General features: G+C 33.8%; 1 protein-coding gene across 1 annotated transcript in view; it reads left to right on the top strand.

The window, feature by feature from the left end:
- Positions 1 to 22,325, top strand: part of LTN1 (listerin E3 ubiquitin protein ligase 1) — a 117,222-nt gene that overhangs the window by 28,060 nt on the left and 66,837 nt on the right. The window contains exons 5-11 of the mRNA XM_044670278.1: positions 10,978 to 11,030; positions 15,344 to 15,524; positions 16,182 to 16,355; positions 16,846 to 17,036; positions 18,587 to 18,734; positions 19,625 to 20,431; positions 21,191 to 21,232. Of these exons, the coding sequence (XP_044526213.1) occupies positions 10,978 to 11,030; positions 15,344 to 15,524; positions 16,182 to 16,355; positions 16,846 to 17,036; positions 18,587 to 18,734; positions 19,625 to 20,431; positions 21,191 to 21,232 (1,596 nt within the window). The remainder of the gene's footprint in view (positions 1 to 10,977; positions 11,031 to 15,343; positions 15,525 to 16,181; positions 16,356 to 16,845; positions 17,037 to 18,586; positions 18,735 to 19,624; positions 20,432 to 21,190; positions 21,233 to 22,325) is intronic.

The following is a 22,325-nucleotide window of genomic DNA, read 5'->3' as shown; positions in this document are numbered from 1 at the left end:
TAAAGGCATTTAGTCATGAAGAGGAGTGGAACTATCAAAAATGAGTTTTTAATCATGAGGTAGGCATGGAAATGCTTGTTGAGGGGGGGAGCAGCTAGGTGGCTCAGTGGATTGAGAGTCAGGCCCAGAGAGGGGGGATCCTGGGTTCAAATTTGACCTCAGACACTCCCTGTCTGTGTGACAAGTCACTTTACCCCCATTGCCTAGCCTTTACCAGTCTTCTGCCTTAGAACCAATGCATAGTATCGATTCCAAGATGGATGGTAAGGGTTTAAAAAAAAAAAAGAAATGCTTATTAGGCAGTAGGAAAAAGTAGCATAATAGAAGGGGAGAGAGGGAAGATGAAGAGACCCTTTTCTGACTTCCTCTAGTTCCATTCAGTAACACATGAATAGCAAAGGAAGATGATAAGAATAATTTTCAATTGAGGCATGGTATAGATTGATTTTCAAAAGGACAGGGAAAAAGAGAGTTGAGAGTGAAATTGAATTCGTTCAACAAGGTTTAAGATAGGAAAAGGAGGAGAGAGTATAGCCAATGTAGGGGTGATTATCTGGTAATAATGAACTGGGTTGGGGTGGGAATTATTGAAGTCGCAATATAAATATCAAGAATAGTAAAGCACAGGGAAAGGAGGAATAATCAAGATTATGATCACTTTAAGGAATTTTGGTATTTCCCAACATGGAAATGTGGAACCTTTATAGGTGATGGCAAGGTCAAGGATTATGCCCATCTCTGGCAGAGATGATTTGGATTAGTAGGTCATGGGAATTGAGTAAATAGAGGAACTGGGCTTTTAAGGTATTTGAGAGGATACCAGTTATGTTGATACCCCTCTTATGAGTGCAAGTGATTAGGAGGAGAGAGATTGTGAGTCAGGCACTAAACTCATTGGGAAAGGGGGAAAAAATGCCCTGAAATCCATTGATAATAGCTACTAGGGTCTTGATTGGGCTGTAAATTTGGATAGAATGAATCTCAGGAGCAGAGCTTACTTAGGTAGTTGAAGGGAAGACCTTAAAGTGGCACTGGAGAGCAAGGAGTATTTTTACCCTATCCCCCATGAATATTGAGTGTGTGGGGTGGGATGTGAGAGTGTAGTCAGTAGTGTAGAAAGGATAATGAAGGAAGCTCTGTTAGTAGGAAGGGGGTATATGTGTCAGTAAAGGCTAGAAGATGGAAGGAATGAGAGAAAAGGGTAAGCAGTTTGGAGCGGAACATTATGGGATGTGTTTAAGGAGGTTAGACCTGAGGGAATCAAAAATCAGAAAACATTGTATGTCGGGTACTAAGGGTTTCAATATCACAAGGATGGGATAGTATAAGTGAATGTGAGAGTGAGCTAACCATTAAGCACTATGTTTAGGTAGAGTATCAATGGTTGGAGAAAGGTTCATTGAAAGAAACATGAGATTAGACTGTTGGAAATTATCTCTTTGAGTTTTGGCCTCTACCTAAATGGTGACACTGAAAAATATTCTATCATAAGCGGTCTGTTTTTTTCTATCAGGATCACACTGCTTTTCAAGGAGTTATTCTCGGTTATAAGTCATTTTCTTATGCCTTTTGGGATATTATGTTCTAAATCTTTTTCTTATTTTATAATACAAACTATCATGTCTTGTAGGTTCCTAGAACTCATTTTTGGCTGTTTGCAGGATTTTTTTTGGCTGACAATCCAACTTCTTCCTTTAGGCTTTCTTTGAGGTGATTGTTGGTGTTTTATTTTATTTTATTTTTTTAGTTAAATTTATTTATTGATTGATTTAGAATATTTTTCCATGATTACATGATTTATGTTCTCTTCCTCCCCTCTTCCCTCCTACTTCCCAGAGCTGACAAGTAGTTCCACTGGGTTAACCTATTTCCATATTATTCATATTTGTAATAGAGTGATCTTTTAAAACCAAAACCCTCAATCATATACCCATAGAACCAAGGGGTAAGTCACATGTTTTTCTTCTATATTTCCACTCCCACAGTTCTTTCTCTGGATATGGATAGTATTCTTTCTCGTAAGTCCCTTGGGATTGTCCTGGATCATTGCATGCTATTAGTAAAGTCAATTGCATTTGATCATCCCACAATGTTTCATTTTCTGTATACAATGTTCTCTTGGTTCTGCTCATTTCACTCTGCATCAGTTCATGGAGATTCTTTTAGTTCATATGGAAATCCTCCAGTTCATCATTACTTATAGCACAATAGTATTCCATCTTGTGGATTGTACACCTGATCCTCTGGTTGTTTGCTGGCTCTGTGAGTTTGAGCTTTTCTGCCTTGAAGGGGCTTCTTCTGTGCTCTGCTGGTATACTGTATTAGATCAGTTGAGCTCACTTGCTGAGCTAATCTGCCCTGAGGCTAAATCTTCCCCAGATGCTGGCAGAGTCTAAAGATGAAGATGGAGAAGCTGAAGGTAGCAACCATCTGGCTCTCTTTGCACCTTTCTGACAGCTGCCTCCCTGCCAGCTGTGGTCAGAGCCCTGAACTTCACCTGGTGATTCTAAGGTACTCTGTTGAGGTTGCCTCCCTTGTCCTGAGATCACATCAGCCTGAGTCATACCATGGGTCTTAGTGTAGCAGGCAGGGGAGGAATGTTGGGACTATCTTTCTCTTATACCTGAGAATTCAACTTCTTCTGCATACCTTTCAAGTTGAGAGTCCTGTGGCTCTGTCTTGTTGTTGGGTTTGAATTTTTGTCTTTTTTAAAGCTCTTTGTTTTGATTGGTTTATTAGGATAATCACTGAGGATTTGGCTTCTGCTGTTTCTAAGCCACCATCTTGACTCCCTATTTTATTTTTTATAATTAAACATTTTTATTTCCTTCTTACTTTCTTCTTACTGAGTTGAACAATAAGAAAGTGTAAAATGAAACCATATATTGTACATGTCTCATTGTGTGTTTTAAATCTTATCACCTCTCTGACAGGAAGTGGGTAGCATGTCTTGCTTCTGTCTTTTGAAATCATGATTTTTCATCACATTGGTTTTGAGTTCTCAGATCTTTCAAAGTTGTTTTTCTTTACAATATTATGTTAGGAGCTTATCTAACCTTGCCTCCTCATGTAAGTTAGGCAAGTTTATTCCAAAGTCACTGAGACATTTCTTGAGACTTGGTTGGCTCAGGAGATAAAAAGCTATTGATATCATTTCCTCAGCAGCTTTGAAGATCTCAATGGTGCTTTTGGATGCTTGGTTGTTAGATCACAAGGAAACTTGTGATTCAAAGGAAACTTTACTCAGATGAATCTACTTAAGCTCCTACTCAGGATAAGTTTCTTGTTAAACTGTTCAGTGACCTGTGAGTATCTCGTTTTGTTCTAATATCAAACCTAAACTACCAGGGGACTGTTCCTTGTCAGGCTCAACCAAGAATAGTTGGCATCATTTTCTAAATTGTTTTTCTGGTTCTGCTCATATCATCCTTAAAAATCAGTTCACTTAAAAATCACTTCCCATTTACCTCTGAAACTGATCATTTCATAATTTCTTATGGTACATTCCTATATACTGTAATTTGTTTAGCTGTCCCTCTTTAATTGGTCACACCCTTAGTTTCTAGTTGTTTTTCTCATGTAAATGAGCTGCTATAAATATTTTTGTAAATATGACCCTTTTTTCATCTTTTGGGTATACACCTACCAGTGTTATCACTGAGTCAAAAAGATTATGTACAGTTTAGCGATTTTTTGTTGGGGGGGGCGAAGTTTTACATTGCTTTCTAAGAATGGCAGGACAAATTCATTGCTGCAACAATATATTAGTGTACCTATTCTCCTACAGCCCTTCCAACATTTGTCATTTTCTTATTTTGTTATCTTTGCTGATCATATGGGTATGAGGTGATGTCTCAGGGTGGCTTTAATTTACATCTTTCCAATTATTAGTAATTTTGAATATTTTTTATATGATTAATAATGGCTTGAATTTCTTCCTTTGAAAACCTGTTAGTTTCATTTGGAAAATTAGGAATGTCCCTTATTCTTATAAATTTGAATCAATTCTTTAAATATCTTGGATACGAGACCTTTATGCAAGAAATTTATTGCAAAAATTCTTTTTACTTTTATTTCCTTCCTAATTTTAGCTGCATTAATTTTGTTTGTTTAGGAACTTCAATTTTGTGCAATTGAAACTGTTCATTTTATTGAATATGGTTGTTTCAATCCCTAGTTTACTCATGGACTTTTCCTCTATTCATAGGTCACAAAAGATACTTTTTTATTCATTTTTAAATTAAATTTTATTTTTTTCATTTAGCAAAAATGTACTCTTTCTTCTTTCCCTGAGTTGAGGATATAAGGAAAACAAAAACTACTTTTACAGACATGTATAGTCATAAAAAATAAGTTTTTTCATTGACCATGTTTAAAAGGAAAAAAATAGATACATGTATGCTAATATATATAGTTGACTATTGCTGTGATCAGAGTTCTTGTCTTTTAAAGTTGTTTATCTTTGCAATATTGTTGTATAAATTTGTAGATTTATGTTTATATTTTTCTTTTTGTTGAACCTACTTTATATTCTCATTATAAATCCATAACAGTCATAGTATATAATCTTTCTAAAATATATCCTATTTTATCATTCTTATTTAAAACTTTTGTGTCAGTTTTCATTAGTTTATGTTGGGGATTTTTAAAAAAAATTGTTTTAAACCTTACCTTCTGTATTAGAATCAATACTAATTAAAAGTTCTAATGCAGAAGAGGAATAAGGCCTAGGCAGTTGGTATTAAGTGACTTGCTTAGAGTCATATAGCTAGGAAACATGTAGACCCATGTTGGAGAAGATGTGGCATGTGTACCCCAGCCTGCCAGAGGGGGCTTCTTCATTCCCCTTCTCCATAGCACCTGAGGATCTTTTTCACGTGCCCCATCAATCTGCCTAGCAGGGAGTACTTCTTCTCCCTGCTCTCTGAGGTAGTGCAGGGGGCTCATAGGCAGCGCAAAGGTGCAATTTGGGCATGTAATATCTAAAAGATTTGCCAGTGCTGATCTAGACCTAATTTGAACCCAGGTCCTCCTGACTCCAAGCCTGGTCTTCTATCCCCTAAGCCACCTAGCTGCCCTTTTGTTGGTGCTTTTAACCTGATATACACACTCAAGGATTATATATGGATAGATTTCAGGAGTTCTATTAGACACAATCCATCTTTACTTCTAATCTCTAACAAACTTTAGCATTTCCTTCCATTATGAATGTAGGCAACAATGTTAGAGGGAGTCTGTAGGCTTCATTGGTTCTACCAACAGGGCCCATGAAGTAAAGAAATTTAAGAAACCTTGATTTATAGTTTTCTTTCTCTGCTTTTTCTCTATAATTTACTTATGAAGACTATATCTGGGGAAGCCAGGTGGCTCAGTAGATTGAGAGCAGGCCTAGAAGACAGGAAGTCCTGTCCTAAAATCGTACCTCAAACACACTTCTAAGCTGTATGACCCTGGCCAAGTCAGTTGCTTAGCCCAGACCACTCTTATGCCTTGGAACCAATATATAGTAAGGGTTTTAAAAAAAAATAAAAAAGACTATCATTAAGAGAGTTTAGAAGCTCCCTTTTCCTATTCTTGCAAACAGTTTCTATGATGTAATTAATTGTTCTTTTAATGTTTGATAGAATCCATCTGGTTCTGGAGGTTTTTTCATTTGGAAGTTTATTATGGCTTCTTTATTTTTTTCTGATACTGAATTATTTAAGGAATCTGTTTCTCTTCTTAATCTTAGTTACTTTATGTTTTTGTAAATATTCATTTCCTCTAAAAGTAAAACTAGTATTGTGAGCATAGTTGGGCATTTCTGATTAATTTTAAATTTCCTCCTCAATTGTTGTGACTTTCCTTTTTTTTTTAAAACAATTTGATTACTTGTCTTTAAAATTTACATTAGTTTTTTATTTTTCCCAGAAGAAAAACTTCTAGTTTTATCAATAATTTCTCCTTTGATGTTTCAGAATTTCTACTTTTTTAAAAAAATTGGATCTTTTCAGATTTGTTTTTGTTGTAATTTTGTTGAAATTGTATACCTGGTTCTTTGGTTTGTTCTTTTTCTCTTTTGTTAATGAAATTTCTAGAAATATTCTCCCCTTAGGATAATTCTCCCCCTAGGATTAGCTTTAGCTGCATTCATTAAGTTTTTGCATGTTATTTCTTTGATCATTTTTCTTAAAGAATTTTTGTTCTTTAATTATTACTCTTTTTAAAAAGTAATTTTAAATGTAATTTAATTCTTTACCCCAAGTTACATGCAAAAGCAGTTTCCAACATTTTAAAAAAAATTTTGTCCTGAATTCTCCATCTCTCTCCCCATGATGTGCAGTCTCATATAAATTTTACATGTGCATTTGTGTAAAATACTCTTTTTATTATTAGTATTAATCCTTTTGTGGAAGGAAACTTGAACAAAAAAAATTAAGAAGAATGAAAAAATTTGCTTTAGTCTGGAATCAGATTCCCACCAGTTCTTTTCTTTGGAAGCAGATGGCATTTTTTTTTTCTGACTTCTTTGGGATTGTTTTGGATCTTTATATTGCTGAGAATAGATAAAACTATCCAGAATTGTTCATTGTACAGTATATTCCCACCACTGTGTTTAATATTTGTTCTGATTCTGCTTCTTTAACTCTGCTTCAATTTGTGTGAATCTTTACAGGTTTTTCTGAGCTCCTTTTGCTTGTCCTTTCTTATAGCATGATAGAATTCCATTATAATCATATACTATAACTTTTTTAGCCATTCCCCAGTTGATACCCTTACTCAATTTTTTTCTCACAAAAAAGAGCTGCTTTAAATATTTTTGAGTGTGTGTGTGTATGTATATATATATATATATATATATATATATATATATATGTGCATGTATACACATACACACACAGACATCCTTTCCCTTTTTGTTTTTCTTTTTCTTTGGTATATACAACAAAGAGAGTATGTACTGTTTTATAGCCCTTTGGGCATAGGTACAAATTGTTGTCCAGAATGGTTAAATCAGTTCACAACTCCCTCAGCAGTCTTACTTTTCCCACATCCCCTTCTGGTTTTGTCATTATCTTTTTCTGTCATAACAGCCAGTCTGATAGGTGTGAGGTGGTACCTTAAGAGTTGTTTTATTTTGCATTTCTCCAATTAATAATGGTTTAGAGCAGTGATGGGCAAACTTTTTAAAGAAGGGGCCAAAGGAAAAGAAATTCTCATCTGTCAGTCTATTTCTAAGGCAATTCTTTCATTGCAGATTAGGAATAATGTCACTGGGCGGGATAGAACATTTTAGGGGGCTGCATCTGGCCTGCAGGCCATAGTTTGCCCATCACTGGTTTAGAGCATTTTTTGCGTGACTATAGAGAGCTATTACTTTGTCTGAGCCTGTTCATATCCTTTGACCATTTATCAATTAGAAAATGACTTGTATTTTTATACATTTGATTCATTTCTCTGTGTATTTGAGAAATGAGGTCTTTCTTAGAGAGACTTTTGCACCAATTATGATTATTATGTATTACTCTTCCTGTTTAGTTTCTGACCTATATCTCCCCCAATTTATCCTCTTTTCTGTTTGCCTCACCCCACTTCTCTTCTCTTCTCCTACTTTCCTGTAGGGTAAGCTAGATTTCTATACCCAATCGATTGTGTATATTCTTCCCTCATTGAAGCATTCTGATGACAGTAAGGTTCATATACTCCTCTCCCCACATGCTGTTCCATCATCCCCTCCACTGTAAAAGCTCTTTCATGCTTCTTTTATGTGCGATAATTTACTCCATTCCATTTTCTCTCCACTTTCTCCCAATGCATTCCTTTTTCTCATCCCTAAATTTTTTTTAATATCATCCTATCATTTTCAGTTCCTGTCCTTGCCCTCTGTCTATATAAAATCCTTTTAAACTACTTTAATAATGATAAAGTTCTTAGGAGTTATAAGAATTGTCTTCCTACATAGGTAGGTAAGCAGTTTACCCTTATTTGGATGTCTTTTGATTTCTCCTTCCTATTTACCTTTTTATTCTTCTCTTTGGCCTTCTATTTTGAGAGTCAGATTTTCCTTCAGCTCTGGTTTTTCATCAAGATTGTCTGAAAGTCCTCAATTTCATTGAATACTCATTTTTCCCTCTGAATGATTATGCTTAGTTTTGCTGTGTAAGTAATCCTTGGTTGAAGTGCTAGCTCCTTTGCCCTCTGCAATATCATATTCCAGACCCTCCAATCCTTTAATATAGAAGCTTCTAAATCTTGTGTTATCCTGACTATGGCTCCATGAAATTTGAATTATTTCTTTTTGGCTGCTTGCAATATTCTACTTGACCAGGGAGTTCTGAAATTTGGACATAATATTCCCAGAAGTTATGCTTTCGGGATCTCTTTGAGGAGGTTAGTTGGTGGATTCATTCAATTTCTGTTTTACCTCCTGGTTCTAGAATAGTAGGACAGTTTTCCTTGAATGTTATTTGGTCTGGCACAAGTTTTGTTTTTTGTTGGATTTAGGTGGGGAAAACTAATCTGTCAGCCTCTGGTTAGGCAGTCATTTTGCTTGAAAATCTCTGTGATATTCTTTTCTGGATATACTCTCACTCTCCCTTCTCATCAAGTCTTTCCTTAACAAAGATAAAGAAGTAAAACTCTCTTTAAGTTTTTTACAAAACTAGCTAACCTATTAATGGCGTAAGGATTACAATGGATTATTATGTGAAACATTTCACATCCATAGACCTTAACCTTTCCAGAGGACTAAGAGGATTTTTTTCTCTAGAGGCAGGTATAGAAATTTTAATCATGTAGTTTCCTTTGATTGTTTTTCATTTACATTGTTGTCAATGGTGTATGTTTTACTGATTCTGTTTACTTCATGTTAGTCGTTCCATGTTTCTCTGATTTAGTTGTATGTACCTTGCCTTTTGGTACAATAATTTCCATTCATGTATCCCAATATTTTTAGCCATTGCACAATTGGACAGCTCTTTATCACACAAAATGATGCTATGTTTATTTTGACTTATAAAGAACCTTTCTTTCATAGGTCAACTTTTTGCCTGATTGACTCAGCATGATTGGCAGCATCAATTACAATATTTGGCAGCATTTATACAGGTTAAAAAGACACCAAAAATATAAGAAATAAATATAGTGATGTTCTTCACAAGCTGTTGTGATTTGGGGAGCTTTTTGTCTCCATATTGAATGGCTCTGTAATGCTTGAGTTCTCATACCCTTTTAGATTATGAAGTCTACTAATTATAGATCATATTTTAATCTCCTATTACCTGCCACAGTAAACCTTCCATAAATTAGGTTCTTAATTAAAATTTCTTAATATTGAATTTATGTCTTCTTAGTATGCATTTCTATTTCCTATTTTCTATATTTCACACTCTTACCTAGGTCCTTGAATAATATATAGGAACTACATATTATTTTAATCTTTATATCTCCTATTTTTTAAATTTTATTTATTTAATTAATTTAGGCTATTTTCCCATGATTACATGATTTGTATTCTTTCCTTCACCTTTCTCATAGCCAATGAGCAATTCCACTGGGCTTTACATGTATCTGATCAAGACCTATTTCCATATTATTAATATTTGCACTAGGGTGATCATTTAAGAGTCTACATTCCCAGTCATATCCACATCGACCCATGTGATCAAGGAAATGCTTTTCTTTTGTGTTTCTACTCCCACAGCTCCTTTCTCTGGATGTAGATAGTGTTCTTTCTCATAAATCCTTCAGAATTGTCCTGTATCATTGAATATCTGCCAGTAGAGAAGTCCATTATGTTCAATTGTGACACAATGTATTCGTCTCTGCATACAATGTTCTCCTGGTTCTGCTCCTTTCACTCTGCATCAATTCCTGGAGGTCTTTCCAGTTCACATGGAATTCCTCCAGTTCTTTATTCCTTTGAGCACAATAGTATTCCATTACCAACATATACCACAATTTGTTCAGCCATTCCCCAATTGAAGGGCATACCCTCATTTTCCAATTTTTTGCCACCACAAAGAGCGCAGCTATAAATATTTTTGTACAGGTATTTTTCTTTATGATCTCTTTGGGATACAGACCCAGCAGTGGTGTGACTGGGTCAAAGGGCAGGCAGTCATTTAAAGCCCTTTGGGCATAGTATATCTCCTATTACTTTGTCATTGCTCTACAATAAAGTTTTTAACTAATCATTTATTTAGGTTAGCGTGGTATAGTTTTTGGTCTCCTTCACTTTCTGCTATCACTTATTGTACTGTTAGTATGCCTTCTTCAACTATCTGTCATAACTACTTCCTATCTAATTTGAAGCTCTGGATTCTTCTCAGCTGAGAACAATGAAACTTGTTAGATTTGAGTTAAATTCCAGAGAGTACCCATTATGTGGGTAAAGTACATAATCTTTTTTTTATGGCCATGGTAACATATTTTGTCTGTTCAGAGACATTTTTTTTTGGCTTTCTGGGTTTTTAGCTATTTTGCAAATAGTTGAGATAATTGACTAAATGGTGGTATCTGTGTTAATGTGTATTATGTATTATATAGAACACCAGAAGAAAGAGGAGAAACTCAAATTAGTATTTTTTGACACCTTGTAGTAACTCTGGAAATAATTTTGGTAGGAAAGAGGTTGAAAATCTTTTTAAAAATGATTGTTTGAGGTGGGGGTGGGGCAGCTGAGTGGCTCAGTGTATTGAGAGCCAGGCCTAGAAACAGGAGGTCCTAGGATCAAATCTGGCCTCAGATACTTCCTAGCTGTGTGACCCTGAGCAAATTACTTAACCCCCATTGCCCCACTCTTCTGTCTAGGAACCAGTATACAGTATTGATTCAAAGACGGAAGGTGAGGGTTTGGGAAAAAAAAAAGTGTTAGGGGAATAGCGGGAATAGCTGTAGCTTCCACATATCCATGCAATTTTTGCCCATTGTAGACTGTGCAATTAAATCTCTTATTAGGTTATCATGGTGTGTGTTTTTTTTTTTAACCTTATGTAGGTGCTACAGGATCATCTTCTAAAAGAAACACCAGATACACTTAGTGACCCACAGTAAGTTATACTATGTTTCTATTTATCATATTAAAGATAAACTTTTATTACTGTGAGCCCACTTAGATTTAATCAGTTATTTGCTTCATTAAGTGATAATTTCAGTGGAAGATTGCTTCTGAATGTAGAGATCATTGACTAGAGTTGCCATACCAAATCACACAAGAAAAGAATTATTTTTATTCAGGTATATTTTCTCCATTAAGGAAAACAAAGTGAAATAGCCTTCTTTGATTTTTGTTTTGACTTTTAAAATATTTTTATGTTCTTTTTTCCTTGTTTTGCATTATGTCATTCAAATAATTATTATTTGTAATCCAGATAATTGAGAACCTCCAGAGAAAGGAAGTCTAATTTCAGTAATCATTGAACCCTGTTTTGAGGAATTTGCAAAAGTCACCCATTATATTTTCACTCCAAAATATTTTCTTTTGTGGTTTGAACTTGAAAATAACATTTGAATTTGTTCCATCTTATTTCTTCCCTTACCAAATGTAGTAGCACCCTTTCTCTTACCTGGCAGGACTTGTAGAGGATGATTAGAACAATAAATAACCTTATGAACTTAATAGGAAGTTATATTTAAAGTTTATGCCTAAAGTAGCATAAAGTAGATCTAGCTTCTAGTGACTTTATCTAAGACAGTGATTCCCAAAGTGAGCGCTACCACCCCCTGGTGGGTGCTGCAGCAATCCAGGGGAGCAGTGATGGCCACAGGTGCATTTATTTTTCCTATTAATTGCTATTAAATTAAAAAAAATTAATTTCCAAGGGGCTAGGTAATATTTTTTTTTTTGAAAGGGGGCGGTAGGCCAAAAAAGTTTGGGAACCACTGATCTAAGAAATAGTTTATCCCAGGATTCACAGTGATTTCTTTTTTTTTTTTTTTTTTTTAAACCCTTACCTTCCATCTTGGAGACAATACTGTATATTGGCTCCAAGGCAGAAGAGTAGTAAGGGTAGGCAAATGGGGGTCAAGTGACTTCCCCAGGGTCACACAGCTGGGAAGTGTCTGAGGCCAAATTTGAACCCAGGAACTCCCGTCTCTAGGCCTGGCTCTCAATCCACTGAGCTACCTAGTTGCTTAGCAACTTTAATAAATTTCTAATTTCTAGAGTATGTTACTTAATAATGAATTATCTGTATTTAAAGTGATGCTAAGAGAAGGAAATTAGTGTAGCCTATTACTAAGAGTAGAAATGGTATATTGTAATTTTAAAATAGCAATGGTAATATGTGTGAGATATATGTATAATATATGCTATATATGTAATGTATGATGGAAACTTAAATCTATCCAATTAAGTGTTTGCTATGTGCAAGACATTGTGCTAAGGATGGGACAAAAAGACAAAATGATAAACAACTCCTGTCCTCAAGACACTTATCTTTTATTGGGGAATATGCTATTTAAATGAGCAAAAAGGAGAGAGTACTTTAACATAGGCATATCTAGAAAGGCTTCTCATAGGAGAGAGGACATATATTTATACTTGAAGTAAAATAGGAATTCTAAAGTGGACTGGAAGAGGGAATGCAATGATTAACATGGAAGCATGTTAACATGGAAGCGGGAGATGGAATTCTGTTCAGCAAGTAAACTATTTTGGCTGGAACATAGATTGCGTTAAAAGGGAATAATGTATAGAAAAATAGTCTGGAGACAGTGCAATGTACTTTAAAGGGAGATTGAAGATGTTAAATTTTATCCTAGAGGCAATAGGAAGCCATTGAAGAAGAATGAGCAGGGAAATGATATGATTAAATGTGTACTTTAGGAAGATTTATTTTGGTAACTCTTTGGAGGGTGGTTTGAAGAAGATACTTCCAGCTAGAAATCTAGTTTTTGTAGGCTTTTGATATAGTCTGTGTGAGGAATAATGAGCAATTGGAAATATAAGGTTTGAGGTCAGCAGGGAGATAGGGGCAAGATAGGTATATCTAAAAAGAGATGATAATTAAATCTGTAGGAGATCATCACAGAAATGTTTTAGGCATGTTAAGTTTGAAACATAGGAATATTCAGTTGTAGATGGCAAGGAAGCATTTGGTAATGTAAGACTGGAACTTGGGACAGTTATTACTAAGACTAGATATATATGTCTGAGAGTTATATTTAGAGATGATATTTGAACCTGTGATCTTCTCTATATTCATACTTCTCAGATTTAATTACCATCTCTATATTCACACTTCGCAGATTTTCCTATCTTACCCCAGTCTCTTGGTTGACCTTTAATTTTGCATCTCTACCTTTCAGGCATCTCAAATTGGATATCCAAGAGACATCTATAAACTCAAACTTCCTTGTAGAGGGCATCACAAACCTCTGTTCTCTCATGCTTGAAGTGTAGGAGTCATTCTCACTATCTCTTATTCCGCTATGTCCAATCTGTTGCCAAGGTCTATTGGTTTCACTTTTGCAACATCCCTTTAATACACTTCCTTCTCTGATATTGCCACCACTCTGGAGTAGGCCTATATACTGCCTTATATTTGGACTAGTAACAGTTTGTTGCTGAGTCTCCCTTCTTCAAGTCTTGTCTCATCCAGTCCATCCTTCATTCAGCCTCTAAAGTGATTTTCCCAAATTGCACGTCTGATGAAGTTATCTCCCACTCAGTAAATTCCAGAATCTCCTTGAATTTCTCTTGAATCAAATACAGATTTCTCTGCTTGGCATTCAAAGATTTTCATAGTTTATGCCCCCCATCTTTCCAGTGTTACTCCTTGCCATATACTCTTTGATCTAGTGACACTGGCCTCTTTGCTGTTCCATGAACAAGTCACTCATCTCTTGGTTCTGAACATATTCTGTGACTGTTTCCTATGCTGGAATGTTCTCCCTCCTTGTCTCTTCCTATTGGCTTTTGTGCCTTCTTTTAAGTCCCAAATAAAATCCTCTTCTACAAGAAACTTTTCCCAACCCCTCTTAATTCTAACTTCTCTCCTACAGTTAATTATTTCTTATTTATTCCCTATATAACTTGTTTATATAGTTTTGTTTTTTGTTTCCCTCATTAGACTGTGAGCTCCTTGCGGACAGGGACTGGTCTTTTGCTGCTTTTTGTATCCCTAGTATTTAGCATAATTTGTGACACATCATTAGTTGAGGGAATTGAGATTTTAGAATAGCATATGCTTGTGCACATTGAATGAAGTACACTGCCATCTTGTGATGACTCCATTTTGTGACTCAATTATGGAACTAGCTCAGTGCCCTTGCTATTCATTTATGGGTCTAGTCCAATTTTCTGTCTTGAAAAAACTGTGGGAATTATGAGAAGATTTTATTGTATTGTTTGAACCTAGCCCTTTGGGGCTGGGAAGTTAGACCACCTCTATGTGCTGCTAAGAGCTTTCTCACAATTAAACATCTTCAGCAGTCCATAAGTCTTATCTGAAAATTGACCCTATACTGATCAATTGATTATTGTTTCCACGCACCTTTGATTGTGTACAGACACTTGCGGAGGATTGGTATGTTTCTTTTTCTGATTTCAGGGAATTGTATCTGTTCTCTCTCTCATTCCGAATTTGAGAAGTCCTTAATCCTTCCTTTAATTAGAAATCAGATTCTGGTTAATTGTTTTCATCTTATTTAATTAATTGTTTTTATTGAGTCTCTGTCTCCTCTAGTATTTGAGGTCCATTGTTAAAGCTGAGGAATGCTACTGGTCCCAGTTTTTTTGACATTTGGAATACGTGTTTAATATACCAGTATACTCAGAAGCTTAGACCTTTGTTTCCTCAGTCATTTTATCTTTCACTTGTCATGGTATGCACTTAATAAATGTTTATTGATTGATTATTCTTACTAAGAAAGAAGAGGGGTCCAAGAAAGCCTTAGAGGTTAACCACAGTTAGAGGTAGGACTTCGATGATCCACCGTGATGGTCAGCCTAGTCCTGATGGTTTGAATCTTCCAGACCAGCGAAAATTTCTCATTATAAACTTTAATTTATTCAACAAATCTTTAGCAATACTCATGTTGTATAAGGCATTATTGTAACAATTGATTTATGTGTTTGCTTATATTTACATTTTGACTCTACCCTAGGATGCAAGGTCCTTATGGACAAGGACTGTCTCACTTTTGTCTCACTTTCCCCTTAGCATAATGCCTGGTACATAGTAAATAGGTACTTAATATGGGCTTGTTGACTGATTAATTCATTTGGTAACTGCAATAATAATTTTATAGTGAGCATTTGTGTCTTAGTCATAAATATAATTGTTGCTTTTATTATTTGTGTTTTGTACATATTTAATACATATTTCATTATCTCCACCCCTACCTCTTTCAAATTAAGAACTGTTCCAGAAGAAGAAAGAGAAGCCAAATATTTTCGAATTTTAACTTCTTCCCTGTTGGCTTTAAAGAAATTCCTTTGCATGTTGCCTGCTAGTGAGATGGACTCTGTAGAGGAGAAACTTAAACCTCTTCTATCACACAGCAAATTTTGGAAGTATGGAAAGCATAATTCACCCCAGGTATTTTTGTTCTTTTTACATTTTAATGCCTGTCTTTTATCTTTTCCTTTTTATATAATACCTTAAGTAAATAAATGCTTATTAGCATTTCTCTAATCAATTTAGATGGCTTATTTGAACTATGATTTGTAATTTTTTGGTCATTAATACTTTTGGTTAAAAATATATTTGGAATTTATATACCTAATATTCGTACAGATCTACAATGTCTATTCACAAGGACCCAAAGCCATTCATATTGTCCTGTATTGATATGGAAATTCAGAATTATTGAAATTCTGGTTAATAAGTTTGAAAATTGTTATTTACCACGCACTTAGCTGCCATTTGTTTTTGTAACTATAACAAACAAATCCTATCCATAGGATATGGATATTTATATGTGTGTAACAGAAATGAAAAAACTAGACCTTAGTTTTAACACAGCTTTTTTTTTTTTTTTTTTTTTTTTTTTTTTTTCAGAAAATTTTTATATTTTATTTTGCTGTTGTCCTTCACATTTCATCCATAAATATCCTTGAGATCATATAATTTGGTTTGTGGTCACCAAAGTCTCAATAAATTTTTTCCTTGCTATTACTATTTTATTCTTCTTCCCTTAACACAGCTTTTTAAGCAATCATAATTTTTATTCTATTTCTTCATTGTCTTTTTTAGGTTCGTTCAGCTTTTTTTGAGTTAGTTTCTGCCCTTTGCCAGTATATTCCCAAGTCTATGAAAGCTGAATCATCCAGAGTTTCTCCTGCAGTTCTTGCTAACATTGATGAAATTGATCCAGTGGTTTGTCCATCTCTTTGGGAAGCCGTGCTTTATATCCTTACTACTATTGAGGTATGTAAGAGAATTTCAGAATTATTTAGTCCCTTTTTTATTAATGGATTAGCATCTAGCTTTAAATATAAGGAGATCCAATATGAAAACTATATAAAACATATAGAAGAAACTTTTTCTAAATCTTGGTACAGATTTTAGCCTGAATATAGAAATGGCAATTCATGAATTGTTTTTAGTTTTTTATTTACCACTTAATAACTTGCAGACAAATAAGGGTAGCACATTTGGGTCTTAAAAGGTAGATGGAATTGAACTGTCATTTTCAGAAAGTAGCCCTAATATAATTATTTTAGATTAAATGCTATCCATGTGAATTCTGAGTAACAGTGATTTATGTTATGATTTTGACTATATCATAACTGTGACTAATGCTTATGGTATGACTCAATCTTTTTTTTTTTAATTTCACTTTTTAGAGGTGGAGAATTATAGGAAAGGATAAATTGAATAATTCATTATATTTCTGATTTTTGTTTATTTTTGGTAGGACTGTTGGAATCATGTAAATGCAAGTAAAAATGTGTTTCCCAAGCTGTCAACTATGCTTAGTGAAGGAGGAAGAGGCCTAGCAACAGTCATATATCCTTATCTCTTGCCTTTTATTAGCAAGATCCCTCATTTTTCGACAGACTTAAACTTGGAATTCTTCAGAGATTTTTTTACTTATATAACTCGAGGGTAAGATATTCTAAATCTTGATTTAACAAGTACACATAATTTTCTTTGAAAATAAAGAAATAGAAAAAGAAATACAGTGTGACTCTGTATAAAATGCCATAGATAGTAATATATTTGTGTCTTGGAGTAGATATGTGGATTTATAGGTGTTCTTTGCCCAGATGTGGGAGCAACTTGTAATTAGTGTATCTTCTTATAGATAAGTATTCAGTGGAACAATATGGGAACCTGTGATAATTTATCGATCTTTATTGAACCAAGAATTAGAAGGGTTCAAAGCTAGTTCTGCCTCTGTAGTATCTCAGGCAAGTCACTTAAATTTCTAGGTTTCATTTTCCTCCTCTATAGAAGAAGAGGTTTAGCTGGATAATCTTAAATAGTTTATAATATTCTATAACTATAAGGTTATAGGTGTAGTGGGTAGAATAATAGGTATGGAGTCAGGAAGACCTGAGTTTAAATCCTTTCTGGGATGCATATTAGTTATGTGACTCTGGACAAAGTTATTTAACCTCTCCCAGCCTCAGTTTCTTCCTTTACCAAATGAGATGGCTTAGCCTCAATGGCTTCTTAATCTGTGATTTTACAGCTCTAAATCATTAATTCTATGATTAAGATTCTTCAAGTATTTTTATATTCTAGTAATTTTATGGTGGGAGTTTTGAATAGGGATTCATCGTTACCTGAGTTGGAAACCACTTCACTTTTCTGGGCCACAATGCACTCATATATTCTGAGATCCTTCTACTTTTCTATTTCTGAAATTAAATATTGCCTACATAAATTGCTTTGTAAAACCATAGACTAATAATTCTTTTCTTTGGAATTTTCATAACAGGTCACATAAAACAATGAAAACAATATGATACGGTCAAAAGTGAGATCACTTTGCCAAATGAGTTCATTTTGGTAGCATTTTGAGAAACTTGCCAATATAAGAGGTTTCATCAGTATGATTAATTTTTAAATTGTTGATTAAGTTTTGCAAGTGATGTCAGGCAAATTATTTAAGTTCTGAGACTTAATTTCTTCCTCTTAAAAATGGCAATTATAATATTTGAACCATCCACCCACTCAGGGTTGTGAGTATTAAATGAGAAAAAATTTTGTAAGTCTTAAGTGCTACCTAAATATTATTAGTGAAATATACATTTTTCCAAAACATTTTTTCTCTCAGATTTTTATCTTGTTATTTAGTCTCATTGAATATGTCTTATAGCTATGTGAATATGAATAAATTAATCTTTTTTTGGGTTTTAATTTTCTCATCATTTAAAGTAAGAGAATGATTTTTATTTATTATGCCTTTTTATCCCATCTCCTAAAATCTCTTTACATTTGAATAGTGTCATTCCTTAGTACTTCTCATTTGTTCATTAGTTTTTAAAATGTGTTATTTTGATGTTGGTAGAATGTTTTTTTATAGTACCTATATTTTTGTGCCACAATGTTTCTTATTCTTTAATAATTATAAAAGAGTACGAGGAGCTCAGTTCGGTAGCCAGAATTGCAAAATTAATTTATTTAATTAATACTTTATTATATTTTAGACTATCAACAGAACGAATCCTAACGAGCCATTCAGACTGCTCAGCAGTAATATCTGCATTTTTTGAATGTTTACGGTTTATAATGCAACAAAATTTAGGTGTAAAAGAAGAATCAGTTAAGATGCAGAAGATGCTTATCAATGATCAGGTATTTATAAAATAAAAATAACATTTTAAAAATGTACCTTTTGATATTAATAGATAATGTTTATAATTTTTAACTTATTCTTAACTTATTCATTAAGTAACATGTAATATTAGCAGATAAATTTATAATTCCATAGTAATTATGCCTAAGCTTAAAAGTAAGGTCGAGTTGGGAATTTAACATGTGTAATCTCAACTATCAGCTTCTAGAGAAGTTAAAAGGTCTGGTTGAACATAGACGTACCAGGGGAACTGCATTAATTTTTAATATCTTTTTTAAATTTTATTTTAATTTATATCTTATTTTTTTTCCTTTTATAAATTTAAATTTTGAATATTTTCCCATAGTTACATGTTTCATGTTCTTTCCCTCTCTCCCAAATCTCCCCAACCCCGCATAGCCAATACACAATTCCCCTGGGTTTTACATGTATCATTGATTAAGACCTAATTTCATTTTATTGATAGTTGGACTAGAGTTATCATTTAGGGTCTACATCTCCAATAATATCCTCATCAGTCCATGTGTTCAAGCAGTTGTTTTTCTTCTGTGTTTCTACTTCCACAGTTCTTTCTCATAAGTCTCTCAGCCTTGCTCTGGATCCTTGCATTGATGCTAGTAGAGAAGTCCATTATGTTAATTTTTAATATCTAAGAGAAACCATGTTGCTTAATGAAAAAATAGAGAGCTAGATTCATTCAGAAAAATGTATTGGGTATGTAACCCTCAGTAAGTCACTTAACTTTTCACTGCCTCCAGTTTGTATTTATAAGAGGAAGTTTTTCACTAGAAATATATTTTTCAGCAACTGTATTTTCACAGTTTATCAAGAACATATTATGTATATTCCTCTTGAAAAAAATCATGCTTTTTTTGCCTTTCATTTTTAGTTGATCCCTTTTGTTGATACAGCGCTGAACGACCCAAGACTGCAGAATGAACAGCTCTATGATCAGTTAGCAGAAACACTAAATTCCTGGGAAAGTAAAGCAGAGACCCATGGAGATGACAGAGTAGTTGATACCTTGAAGAATGTGCTGAACACTTTCTGGATAAATCTATCAGATATTTGTCTTCAGAAAATTGCTTCACAAGAAGCTGATGAGAAATCACTGTTGGGTCTAGCTAGTTTATTACAAGTTCTTCAGAAGGCAGAAAGCTCAGGGAAACAAAACCAAAAAAAAGTTTCCAAGATCCGATATATAGATGGGGCACCAGAAAGTAGCACAGAGAACAGAAAAGACCTCTCTCCGGAAGAGGACAATGCTGAAGATTCTGATTCCATTTGGGATCAGAAGTTTCCAGTTCATATCTCTCGACTAAGGAATGGACCTCTATATGACTTAGTTTGTAATCTTGCTGGAAGGAGTGTTGTACACATCAGTGGGATGAAGTCAAGGAAGCATTTAAGCTTTCTTTCTTCTCTTCTCAACTCCTTTGCTTCAAGTGAAGTATTCAAAGTTATGCTGGAATTACAAAATGAAAAATGTAACATCGATGTCAATACTGTACCTCAAGAACTAGTAAGAAGTGTCCGTGAAAATCCTGCAGTACGATTTATGTATGAAAAACTAATAAATTGGCTTAGTGAAGACAAGAAGCAAAATACTGATTTTCTGGTTGATATTTTGTACAGCATCCTCTATTGCTGTGAAAGTAATTCAGAAAGAAAAACTATACTGGATGATTTAACAAAGGTATCACTAGGTTAATTCCTACTTTGTAGCTGTGTGTAACTATGGCAAGTCACAACCTTTCTTATCAGGTTTTTTTTGTTGTAAGGATTAAATGAAATAAAAATGTCAACAGTTTATAAAACTTAAAGTGCTATGTAAATATGTAAATATTGGGGTATTTTTGTGTCACTCTATATTCACATAGTCAAGTCAGGCATTTATTACATTCTTACTCTATGGCAGGAACTGTGTTAAGCACTGGAATATGGTTTCCTTTTTTTTGCTAAGGCTATAGATTAAAAATATGATAGTGATCATTACTGGGAAATTAAAAAAGTGTGGGATGACTTGGAATAGACTTGTTTGCTGTATCTGAAAAGATTACTCATGTGTAAGAAGGATTAAATTTGTTTTACTTTACCATGAAGGGTAGAACTAGGAGCTATAGATAGAAATTCTAGAAAAGCTTCATAATAATTGGAAGCCAACCAAAAATGTAACAAGTGGCTTCAGTATGCAGTTTTGGAATTCTATGAGGTTCCTTTTAATTTTGCAATTCAGTAATTTCATGAGACTAGAAACAAATTCTTTCAGTTATTGCCTTCGGTCTAAATGTTGTGAATGAGTCCTTTAAATTTATTTAAATGACTTCAAATGACTTTCTTTTATTTTTAATTTTAATTTTAATTCTCCTTTTTGTCATAGCAATTTTAATACTTCAGAAATTGTTTTTGTCCTATTAATGGATTATAAGTAACTTTTTTTTCCCCCCTCATTCAGTTGGATCTGAAATGGAATATTATTCTTCGGATTATACAAAAGGTATTTTTTCCATTTTTCTTTTATGGTTATTTTTTTGTAGTTTTAGAAAAAAATTATCCTTCAGGCTTAAGAGTTGATTAGTTACTGTGCATTAAAATTTGTTCCCATATTTAGTCACAACATAATATGCCAAATATGTTGTTATTAAATTCTTCCTTTCATAATTCAGGAGCACATTTTCTGCCAAATGAATTCTCTGGTGGAAGATCTCATTTTTTAAAAAATAATTTCTTTTGGCCAGGCTTTAAGTAGAAAAAATGTTTTGAGAGAAAGCATGTCTTGAGAAATACAATATGACTTAAGCGTTAAAAGACTTTTTCCTACTACCACTGTATAGCATTTTCAAAAATTCAATTTTATTTTAATTTGTTATGAAAAACCTATTTTGTTTTCTTCCCACCTCCTTCTCTGTTGGGAGGAAAAAATAAATACCTTCTATAAAATAAGTTTTGTCAAGTAAAATAAATTCCTTTATTGTCCATGTCCAAAAACAGTTTTTAAAAAATTCAGTTTCATTTTTACACTAGGGCAGCAGATTATAAATCTTTTTAATTGAAAAAAAATTTAAACTAATAAGTACAGGTATCCCTACCACATCACAACTTTACCTATTGTGGTTATACTATATTGTGAGATGGCATAAGACATTAAATGGGAATTTTTGGGGATATTTTGCAGCAGCCACAAATGACATGCAGAGGTCAGCAGATGCCACAGAAAACATTTAGAAAATCAAAAAAGCATAAAATATATGTATAGTATTACATAACAACATATTTTACCTTTTAATGCCATAAATATACACAATTTTTTTAAAAGTTAAAAAAAAACTAAAAAATTAAACTGCAAAATGAATGCAAAACCCAGCAGTTGACACACATAAGCTAGAAGTTTAAAGGTATCTTAACATTGACCTAACTGATGACAAAATATTTAACTCATATTTTACAATTAGGTACTGGAAACATCCCATAAAAGAAAAAGAAAAAAGGGTGGGCCAAAAAATTTTACACTGGTTTTCCAGATCTTGGGGGCACCATACTTCTAAACCTCAGGATGTGGAAGGGATACTTATATTTCTTTTTCTTTTTCT

Source organism: Gracilinanus agilis, chromosome 3, assembly GCF_016433145.1.
Source record: "Gracilinanus agilis isolate LMUSP501 chromosome 3, AgileGrace, whole genome shotgun sequence".
Classification (NCBI taxonomy): Eukaryota; Metazoa; Chordata; class Mammalia; order Didelphimorphia; family Didelphidae; genus Gracilinanus; species Gracilinanus agilis.
This window is presented reverse-complemented; position numbering and strand designations above follow the sequence as displayed.